Source organism: Centroberyx gerrardi, chromosome 13 (genome assembly GCF_048128805.1).
Source record: "Centroberyx gerrardi isolate f3 chromosome 13, fCenGer3.hap1.cur.20231027, whole genome shotgun sequence".
Taxonomy (NCBI): Eukaryota; Metazoa; Chordata; class Actinopteri; order Beryciformes; family Berycidae; genus Centroberyx; species Centroberyx gerrardi.
Window position 1 is genome coordinate 14,818,469 of NC_136009.1, and position 11,373 is coordinate 14,829,841.

The following is an 11,373-nucleotide window of genomic DNA, read 5'->3' on the forward strand; positions in this document are numbered from 1 at the left end:
CGCAGTGGAGTATCGCTGTCCGCCATCATTGCACACAAGCTAACGTTAGCCAAAAAGACTGAGAAGAGAGCGAGTGACAACAACACAACAGAGATACAGACGGACCTAATTCCCGAAGGGGAGGTCAAAGAGTTTCCATACGACTTCCCATTTGCTAGAGAAATTAGCAGCCGCCTTTCATGTAGTCTTTCAAGTTAACTTAGAAACGACAGTCGTTCTAACTAATCATGTCCAATCTCAAAGGCGGCACCAAGAAGGACACCAAGATGAGGATACGAGCCTTTCCTGTAAGTATTTACCGGCTATCTGAGCGCTGAGACGCTAACTCTGAGACGCGAGTACCGGGGATGACAGATCCTTATGCTAGCAAGTGCTAGCTAGCTAGCTGATCAAACCTGAGAGAAAAGCCCGTCAGTGTCAAGTTATGTCATTAGCTAGCTAACTTCCCTGCACAAAATTAGCTAAGTTATTCAACTGTTCAGTTAACGTTAGCTAGCTAGCTTCCTAGTTTCAAAATGTCATCGTCATTTAGCATTAGCTAATGTTAGCATTTGTAAGGAAACTTCGTTAATGGCAGGCTAGCAAATAGCAGCTAGGTAGCAGGCCTGTTAATGTTAGCTAACTTGACGTTAGCTAAGTTGCAGCCAGTCTGCAACTAACGTTAGCAAGCGTTATGGTAACGGCTATCTTTAGTTGGCTAACGTTAATGTTAGCATCCCATTCCATAACTTATTTAGCTAAAGCTAGCAAGCACGTCAGTGAAAGTAACGTTATTGATATTATGATAGTAAGAAATTGTGACTTAGATGTTAATGTTAGCATGTGAGCTAACGCAACTTCAGCCTAGACTACGTTAAGCATGCCGAAACTAACTTGAATTATGCTTGTTTACGCTATGTTAACGAGAAATTACGTTGGCGTTATTTTGATTGAACATTGCAAGCTTGCTTTGTCACCTTGCAGACTGACCTGCCAACCCAACTAACTGATCCCTCATTTGTCACAAAATATAACTTCTCATCCACAGAACACCGGTTTAAGTTAGTGCCTATGCGATCTGACACTCAATTTATCTGTATGTGAATAGTCAGTTGAGTTTGTAAGGTGTGGGATATGCAGGCCTGTCTGCATAGCCACTGCAACATCCTGTCATTGCTGACAATTAGGACTGTTGGATTGAACCATAGACAAGTGCTTGTTTCTTCTGTTGGATACCCAGGTTTGTGAGTGGGTGGGTGGGTGAGTGAATGAATTAGTGAATGGGGGAGTGCAATTCTTGACTCAAATGTTGAGCTTAAATGCTTGTACATGATCAGGATTTCTGTCCATTAGTTACCCACTATTAATCGTCCGGTGTTGTAGTCACTGCCTTAAGACACTGAATATAGGAAACTCAAATTCAGGGCTGAATAAATTGACTTTCTTACCGTTCATAGTACTTCAAGTAGCCATCAAGACATTCCCATTCTGTGACTCTTGAGAAAGTGTTACTTGAACAGCAATATACTGTAGTTGTAATACATAGTTAGTACTCCCTACAGGGCTGTGTGTTTGTGGCAGTATAGAGGTCTTGCCTTCAGGTCAATTTCTGATTTGATTAAAGAGTAGCCGTAGAAGAGTACACTGTGCTTTTGCTAAGCTAGATGTTCAAAGAAGACTCACAAGCACCATGTTCTCTCAAGCACTCTCATTTTGGGGTTTTTCCATTCTCCCATTACATGATGCTTTCTTCTTCATTAAATTCTCATAAATTATGCTAATTATATGTTCATAGGCAGGGCAATAAAAACCATAACCAGTGTTTGTTGTAAGACAAGTTATGAATTATCATTATGGAATTTAGGCCTACATGCTATCCTTCATATTCACATTTTCATTCTGTGTTGTTCAAACATGTTGTATAGACTTGATCCTATGTGTTAATGTTTTTTTTTTGTGTTTGACTGTGTGTTTTCTGTCGCTTCACACACATCACTACCCCTACGTCTCAGAACAAGTACTAGGCCTAAGTCATTTGGTTGTTATTTTGGCCTGACACAGCAATATTTTAACCAGCACTGCAATATCCTATTAGCTAGGGAGTATTATATTTATTGAAATGTTTTAGCAACTGACATATGATTCACTGTCACGCTCTCTGAAGTCATCGATGCGTACACAGGCCATGTCCCTCTCATTGTTATTGTCGGGTATAAGGTGAGATACCCTGCCTGATGTAGCTGCAACCCAAAAAGCTCTGGACACTGTCAAATTGAGGGTTTGACACAATCCATAAACATGAGTAGCCACAGGGCCTCCAGGAACAGTTTTGGAGTCTTCTTCAGTCGGCCTTTAGAAACATTAAACAAGGGTGTAGCCTAAGTGAGTTCCGTGTGAGTGGAAGAGAAGGTTGCCAAACTACATGATGAGTTTAGTAACAACTTATGAGCAGGCATATGATGCATATGTGTCTTCCTCACCAGTAGTACTGGTTTAACAACTTGTATTCACAAAGATTAGGCCTAAGACTTTGCTTGATGTCACTGTCCTCATCTAGCTATGCCAAGAGAAAACAAAGGGGAGTTAAAACTTTCTTCATCCTTCTGTCCCTCCTAGATGACGATGGATGAGAAGTATGTGAACAACATCTGGGACCTTCTAAAGAATGCCATCCAGGAGATTCAGAGGAAGAACAACAGTGGGCTGAGCTTTGAGGAGCTGTACAGGAACGCCTACACCATGGTGCTCCACAAGCATGGCGAGAAGCTCTACACAGGCCTGCGGGAGGTCGTCACCGAGCACCTCATTAACAAAGTAAAGAACTATATCCCTCACTCATGCAGCTCTACTGGCTACTACTGGCTAAAATTAATTACAAAACACTGAGTAGACCTGTCAAGCATAAAAATGAGCTAAAATTAGAGAATTCATTGCCACTGGTGCTTTTTCTGTTATGTTTCCCACCCTTAGAGTACTGTCTCTGATGGATTTAAAAATCTAAATTTACCTATGATTTGTATACATTTCAATGTAAAACTGCACAATTTTATACAGGCAGATACGGGAGGAATTAAATAGCCTAATCCATCCCCTATGTGTTGCTCTATACTCAAAGAGGAGTTTGTCACAGTACTTCATGACAAACACTAACTCTTGATGAGATAGACACCATATACACACAGCAAAATGCCACTCAACATAAACAACATAAACAAATAGTGGCAAAATCTTAGCTCGACTGAGAGGTGCTTGGTCACCTTTTCTCTTGTCAAATTGTTTTTCAGCCAGGTTAGGTGGATCTGTCTGAAGGATGTGGCACTCTAGTTTAGTGAGAAACAAGCCTAACAACCCATATCCAGACAGCTACAAGAAGCAAGGGGTTGTAAACCTCTTCTCTACCTAAAGTCATTTCCCATTTGTCCTAGAGCCTAATTTTGATTAGTGAGTGACTTGTTCCTCGGATAACTTAATACGGCTTCAGTTGTGGATAGCGTTTCTGTCTCTCGTTTCAGGTACGGGAAGATGTCCTAAAATCTCTAAACAATAACTTTCTGCAAACACTGAATCAAGCCTGGAATGACCATCAGACTGCCATGGTTATGATCAGAGACATCCTCATGTACATGGTAGGTGGGCTGCTGTGCTACTTTTGTCATACTCATTTTGAATAGTTTACTGGTAGTTACGGATTATTTACATAGCCCTTTCTCTGCCTGCAGTGGCAGTGCCTTTTTATTTGTTGGTTGTGAGTGGGAAAAGACTAAAAGTTATAATTTTGGGCTCCATCATCTCTGCAAGTGGATTTTGGTGCTCTTTCCCTGTCCCTGTTTGTGCTTTTGAAGGAATGGTCTTTTGTGTCCAACTTTTGTGGCCCACCCTCATCTAGACTACATCCTATCCTGGACTTTGACTATAAGACGCTGTTTTATTTGTGAGCCTAACAAAGAGCCTCTGTTACTTTATTTATTCATTTTGTTGGGCATCTGGCAAGACTAGTTGATTTACTTGAGCAGGCAACAAGCCCAAAGTATTTGTGGGATTGTGTGTGTGAGAGAGTCCTTGAGATAGGTACAAGCAAACAATGACACAGCCAGTATTGAGACTGCAGAGCTCTCCTGGGGTTCTTTTGTTCGCTACACTCTCTCCTCCTTCCACCTTGTTTTCCCCCTCCCTCCTTTACCCCTGGACAGTTGGCTTTCAGTTGTTTAACTGCTGCATAGTTTAGGCTCACCGCTTTTTTGCAATGAGTGCAGCCTGCTGTTGTTGTCTGTCGCTGTCTGCTGACGTCTGGTGGAGAGCGAGACATAAACACATCAAGTGCAACTAAGCTGTCGTCGCCAGATGTATTTACTTGGTTGTAAAGCAGCATCTCTCCAAGACTATGGCATAAACTTATGTTTTCAGGGAAGATTTCAGACATCTAGCATTCATTTATTCAGCAGCTCTCATGACCTTACAAACGCCTTACAACCTTTCAGTGGGGTTGTAATGTTCAAAAGCTTTGCATGCATATTTACTCTTGAATAGACTTTAGCCTATTTTTCTAAAGTGTCATAAAGCTCTGAACATGCATAAATTTACATAAATGTAAATGAGGCCGATTTTGGCCATGGTACTTTATTCATACATATCTGATGTCATTTTTTTTTTAATCAAGGTCTTTTTATTAAAGATTTTCACAGTATACAAAGTACAAACAGTACCAAACCCCTGAGCCCGCCCATACCACCCACCCCTCAGACCTGCACCAATGAAATAAAGCTAGTCATATTCCAAAATTATAGAAAAAAAAAAAAAAATGAGATACAGAATAATAATCTGATGTCATTTTTCATCCCACACTCTCCTCCAGGACCGGGTCTATGTCCAGCAAAATAACGTGGAGAATGTGTACAACCTGGGCCTCATCATCTTCAGGGACCAAGTGGTGCGCTACGGCTGCATTCGAGACCACCTCCGACAGACCTTACTTGACATGATCGCACGCGAGAGGAAGGGGGAGGTTGTAGACAGGTAGGCAGGAGTCCTACTTCAGTGTTTGACAATAAGGATTGCCCGATGGCCCGGGCAGTAAGACGTTGAGTTCGGCCAGTTCAGTGTTTCCTCTGTTTTCATGTAGCACTGGTATGCCACTACAGCAAGGAAATTACCACCACTGCAAGAGAAAATGTGAAATCAAAATTAACATTGTAATTTAGGCTTACTATCATCTAAAACTAAAATAAGTATAGTCCAAATATTGGTAATGATTTTATTATGATTAACAAAACATTTTTAGTACTACATCCTCAAATTGAAACATAACTTGGACTCAAACTAAGACAGATATGGGACAAAACTAGAATTATCCCCCTAAGCAACACAGCTGCATAAAATTACAGAGGCAACACTGCAGTTGATTGGTCAGTCAGTGCCTGAAAAAAAGTTTCTGGCCTTACTATTTCTCACCTGGTGATAAGCCTGTTATCTTTGCCATTGGCCCACTCTCCTCTCTGCTGTGCTTTTTGTGGCCAGTCAGACTGAATGCCACCTCAGAGTTGGTGTAGAGAGTTGTGGTGCGGACATGGTAGCAGGTACTTCAAATTACAAAGCAAAGAAGAAAAGACTTTTTTTTTTTAGTCGTGGAAGCAAGATTCCTGAGTTGAAAGTGATGAGTCAATACCATACTGTTTGCACCGTCTGTCGGCAATTTCCAAGTAAAGCAGACTTGGCTGTCTCATTTTTAAAAGCACAGACAATTGCTGTGAGCACACATTCGATGCCCATGACAACAGCTGTCAGTACCAAGCCTGTATGTTGTCAAAGCAGCTAGCTGACAACCTCTCATCAGGTCCAATTAATGTATTGGTAAGATGGATGAATCAAGACTTACCAGCCTCATTAATGTCCTGGGTTATTTATTTTTTTTTTTTTTCCTATGTTACTGCTTTTTAGATACAGAAAAGCTACAAGTTAGTTATGAGGGCTTATCAATGAATAAAATACTGTAAGTGCAACAAGGGCCAATTTATTATTTTAATTTTATGAAAAAGTGGCAATTTTCATTTTTGCCTACTGGGCCGGTGAAAGTTAACAGGGGCATGTATACGTCTGGCCTGCTGGCCTGAATGGACAAGTGAAAAACTTCTCAACATTGAACCCTGTATTTCTTCACTGGATATATAACGATTTTATCCTCAACACAAAACAATTTCTGATCATTGCAGGGGGGCGATCAGAAATGCCTGCCAGATGCTGATGATTCTTGGCCTGGAAGGCAGGTCTGTATATGAGGAAGACTTTGAGGGCCCTTTCCTAGATATGTCTGCTGAATTCTTCCAGGTGAGTTGGCCATGATTATGTTGGGCTCCTTCTAGGTGCTTTTGTGTTTTTGCAACCACTGAAAGCCTTTTGTCCTAAAACAACCAACAACATGTCTAAATCCCCTTCCTCAGATGGAGAGCCAAAAGTTCCTAGCAGAGAACAGTGCCAGCGTCTACATAAAGAAGGTGGAAGCCAGGATCAATGAGGAGATTGAGAGAGTGATGCACTGCCTGGACAAGTCTACGGAGGAGCCCATCGTGAAGGTGGTGGAGAGGGAGCTCATCTCCAAACACATGAAGACCATCGTGGAGATGGAGAACTCTGGCCTGGTCCATATGCTCAAGAATGGCAAGACTGAAGGTAAAAGACCTCTGCATTGCTGCATTAATGTTATCCTTGTGTTGTTGAAATGATCATTCAAATAGTAGCATGCAATTGCAAGCAAGGAATTTGTCTCCTTTTTTCAGCCTTTTTGTAAGTCCTCTTCAGCCTATTTTTAAGTTTTTTTTCCCCCATGTCTCCCTCTTAGACCTGGGCTGCATGTACAAGCTGTTTAGTCGTGTGCCAAATGGCCTGAAGACCATGTGTGAGTGTATGAGCTCTTACCTGAGGGAGCAGGGCAAGGCTCTGGTGTCTGAGGAGGGAGAGGGCAAGAACCCCGTTGACTACATCCAGGTATGCTTTTCCTCAGGGACAAAAAATGCAGTCCAAAAATCCAGCTTTACTTTTATTGCAGTTCATGTCTCAAAGGATGCATTGCAACTTGGAGAAGCCTGCTTGAAATTGTAACTGGAAGAAAAATTGATTGTTTTATTAAGTGACATACATTGATGTCAGCTCTTTATGATTGCCACCTCACCACACAGGGCCTGCTAGACCTGAAGACACGATTTGACCGTTTCCTGCTTGAGTCCTTCAACAACGACAGGCTCTTCAAGCAAACCATTGCTGGAGACTTTGAGTATTTCCTTAACCTCAATTCTCGCTCACCAGAGTACCTGTCGCTCTTCATTGATGATAAGCTCAAGAAGGGAGTCAAAGGGGTATGTGGCTACTTTGAGCACATATAAAAACAGCAGTTGGCCATGTGAGCAGATCTGTAGTACTGCAGCTTGAAATGACTGCAGATTTACAGTGGATTGATTTTATTGCGGTGTCACTCCAGGTGTTCAGCTTACAAGATACTGTACATCCATACATCATGTTGACTTTTGTGTTGTATAACAAATGTATTCCTAGGTATTATATAAAGTACACTGCCATTTTGCCTGGCTTTACAGCTAGTACCACATTGAAGCCATTTTTGAAACATATCTCAATGCTTTCAGAATTATCTAACCAAAAGAAACTAGAAAAAATAGAAAGTCATTTTGCTATAAAGCATACTTCTCAGCTCACCATATATAGGATGATAAAGCATAAGATTTATTTTATTTTCAAGTTCTCTCAAACTGCATAACAAATACTGTCTCCACATTTTCATACTCTGCAAGAAAAACATATTTGCAGGTGTTTGTGCGACTGTACATTGCCTTATTCTTTGTCTCCCTGTCTTGTAATATGTCCAGTTGACAGAGCAGGAGGTGGAGTCGATCCTGGACAAAGCCATGGTGTTGTTCAGGTTCATGCAGGAGAAGGACGTGTTTGAAAGGTACTACAAACAGCATCTCGCCCGCAGGCTGCTCACCAACAAGAGTGTCTCTGACGACTCCGAGAAGAACATGATCTCTAAGCTCAAGGTAAAAGCATGAGAACGTTTCTAATGTAGGTGTGTGTCCGTGTGCCTTTTTACTGTTCATCATTCACTCTCCCTCTGTGCTCATGCAGCCCAGTGTCTGCCCATAAAACCTGTATAAATCCCTGTCAGCAGATCCAACTCATTGTTCTCTCCTCTTTGCAGACAGAATGTGGCTGTCAGTTCACCTCTAAACTGGAAGGGATGTTCAGAGACATGAGCATCTCCAACACCACCATGGATGAGTTCAGGCAACACTTACAGTCCACAGGGGTAAGGCAGCCAAACATCCTACTCAGCAAAACAATCCTATGTCTTAACACGGCGCACATAGGAACTAGAGCTGAACAATTGATCGAAAATGAAAAATCTAAATAGCAATATGAACCTCTGCAATGTCCAAATCTGCAATCTGCAATTAATTGCTTAAGAGAGAGCTGGGGCGTCCAAAATGAATTTCTCAACAAGGTGTTTTAGTGCTGCGGGTAATCTTTGGTCCATGAATCAAGTACAATATTGGTGAAAACATACTCAAGCTCAATAAATCCTGCACACTCACATCTATTTTCTTTTTAACAAAATCACTTTTCTTAAAACAATTTTAAAGTTCTAAAAAAATGTAGAACAAGGAACTCGGTGGGTGTCACAAAAAGAGACCTAGACCTGTCCTGTACAGATCATGTTGGGGTAGAGGTGTAATTACTGGTCAGTCAGGTTGTGTAGTGAATTTCTCATGGTGTGTTTTGAAGCTCATTCTTAAAAACCTGCATGTGCCTCTCTCTGTGTCCCTCTTTCTCAGGTGTCTCTAGGTGGTGTCGACCTCACAGTAAGAGTCCTCACTACAGGCTACTGGCCTACACAGTCGGCCACGCCCAAATGCACCATCCCCCCTTCTCCCAGGCATGCCTTTGAGGTCTTCAGAAGGTAGGAGCTCCGAGTTGTCTGAAAAGTTTTACTACACGTGAAGGCTCAAGGCAGTTCCTTGTGCAGTCGCTAAGGAATTTGGTCCTGGCTACTTCTTTTTACAGGTTTTACCTGGCCAAACACAGTGGAAGACAGCTCACACTCCAGCACCACATGGGCTCAGCAGACCTCAACGCAACCTTCTACGGAGTTGTTAAAAAGGTAGAAGCAATGCCATTATATCAGCAACACTGAAATCCAGCTGATGGTTGTAACTCACTGTTTTTATTTATTGTAGACCACAAATAAGAAATATGATCTTATTATTCAGACTGAGATAGAGGAATGACTTGTTTTTGCAGGGCAGCAAGACAATTCATGGATTTAGTCTCTACTTTACTTTATCTTCCTTTCTACACTATCTGCAGGAGGATGGTTCGGAAGTGGGTGTAGGAGGAGCCCAGGTGACGGGCTCTAACACTCGTAAGCACATACTGCAGGTCTCCACCTTCCAGATGACCATCCTCATGCTCTTCAATAACAGAGAAAAGTCCACTTTCGAGGTAGGGACACCAATAAGCACCTCTTCATCTGGCTTCCTCAATCCCATTCTCCCATTGAATTGTTTTGTCTACGGCTGTTGTAATTCCTCTTTGCACTTAAGTTTGTTTTTGCTTAGTGTATGACTTCGGGCATCCTGTTAAGTGTGGAAACCACTTTAATGTGAACTCTATTATCTCCCATTCTCTTCCTGTCTATAGGAGATCCAGCAGGAGACAGACATCCCAGAGCGGGAGCTGGTGCGGGCGCTGCAGTCGCTGGCCTGTGGGAAGCCCACACAGAGAGTTCTCACCAAGGAGCCCAAGTCCAAGGAGATTGAGAACGGCCACGTGTTTACAGTCAACGATCAGTTTACTTCCAAACTGCACAGAGTCAAAATACAGACAGGTATGTGTTAAGATAGTCACTATTTATATAAAACAGTGCCTTGAAATGTCGGTCTGCCCCATCTCGTTCAGTCACTGCATTGAACCTCATCTTGTCCCTCTGTCTTATTTCCAGTTGCTGCTAAACAGGGGGAGTCGGACCCCGAAAGGAAAGAGACACGGCAGAAGGTGGACGATGACAGGAAGCATGAGATTGAGGCAGCCATTGTCCGAATCATGAAGTCCAGGAAGAAGATGCAGCACAATGTCCTGGTGGCAGAGGTAGGGAGCTCACACAATTACTGTGGCTGTGTGTCCTTAAAGAGTAACTTTGCACCTAATTTGAGCTTCTCTCTGTCTGCTGGGTGATTTTGAAAAATGCAAGAAAGTGGGCGTGAAGAGCGGGGGAGAAGAGGGGGGTTTGGGTTTGGGCTGCTTGGTGAGAAGAGGAATGGGGTTGAGTGTCTCAAATATACCTTTTATTCTTGGGGTGGTAACATTCTTTTACTAAATGACGTGTCTTAGGAAAATTGTCGTTACAAGGCTGCATTTCCAGCTGAACACTGGTTGCTCATTTTAACCACTGGAGGGCGAACTGAGCCAGGTTTAGTGAGATAAATAGAGCACCGGCACATTTGTGTTCAAATGCTGACAATATGACCGGCATGTGGTAATTCATAACTACTACTTAAATACCAATTTAGTTTAGTTACTCTTTAATAAGCAGCAATTTTTATCCAATAATTTTCCATCTTCTTTTTTGATGCTGCACCTTCCAAGTATTTTGATCATGACTTGCTCTACAAAGAAGCATAATAATTTAAAGAGGAATCTTTGGGCTTTTATTGTCAAAGGTGTGTTTTCTTACATTTCGTGTCTTTCTTTCCTCAGGTGACTCAGCAGCTCCGGGCGCGTTTTCTTCCCAGCCCCGTGGTTATCAAGAAGCGTATAGAAGGACTAATAGAAAGAGAGTACTTGGCGAGGACGCCCGAGGATCGTAAAGTCTACACCTATGTTGCATAGAGAGAATATTGTGGATGTGAGGAGAAAGAGACTGGAGGGGGCAATGGGATGTTTTTTTTTTCCTTTGGACTGTTTCGCATGGACTGGAAGTTTCTTTTAAAGATAAATGCTGGGAACCTGACTCATCGTCCCTTACAAAAACCAATAAAACCGCATAGAAATGGGGGAAAAAATGTCAATGCAGAAAAACATCCATCAAATGTAGATGATTTTTAAATCAGGCCCACTCTTCCTTTTCCCTGTGAGTTTTAACATGGATGGATCCAGCTTCAAGCTTTTCACTGTTTTACCCTTGTAGAGATCAAACTTGCAAAGAATCCCTTGGGAAAAATGTGAATGCACCACATTATTTTTTTTTTTGTTTTCAATACTGTATAAAAAATGAGAAAATTATTAAAAACAAAACAGCAAATGTGGATTGTTACAAAACGGAAATAAAAATATTGAGTATTGATGCTCTGTGGTTTTCCACCAATTATCTATTCTTAAGATGCTATCCATCAA

At 41.9% G+C, this 11,373-nt stretch overlaps 1 protein-coding gene across 2 annotated transcripts; it reads left to right on the plus strand.

Annotated features, from left to right (window-relative positions):
* Positions 1-36: 36 nt before the first annotated feature.
* On the plus strand, positions 37-11,323 carry LOC139932901 (cullin-3-like). 2 transcript variants are annotated; one of them, XM_071926842.2, is made up of 16 exons: positions 37-287; positions 2,596-2,793; positions 3,492-3,605; positions 4,832-4,992; positions 6,186-6,300; positions 6,414-6,642; positions 6,812-6,957; positions 7,149-7,325; positions 7,851-8,021; positions 8,183-8,290; positions 8,817-8,941; positions 9,046-9,142; positions 9,349-9,483; positions 9,682-9,868; positions 9,983-10,128; positions 10,738-11,323. In XM_071926842.2, exons 1-16 carry the CDS (start codon positions 228-230, stop codon positions 10,867-10,869), a joined length of 2,301 nt encoding a protein of 766 aa, XP_071782943.1. In that variant the 5' UTR covers positions 37-227; the 3' UTR covers positions 10,870-11,323. The 2 variants fall into 2 exon arrangements, with proteins under 2 accessions (XP_071782943.1, XP_071782942.1); XM_071926841.2 differs by having other exon boundaries at positions 9,046-9,141; positions 9,345-9,483.
* Positions 11,324-11,373: the final 50 nt, after the last annotated feature.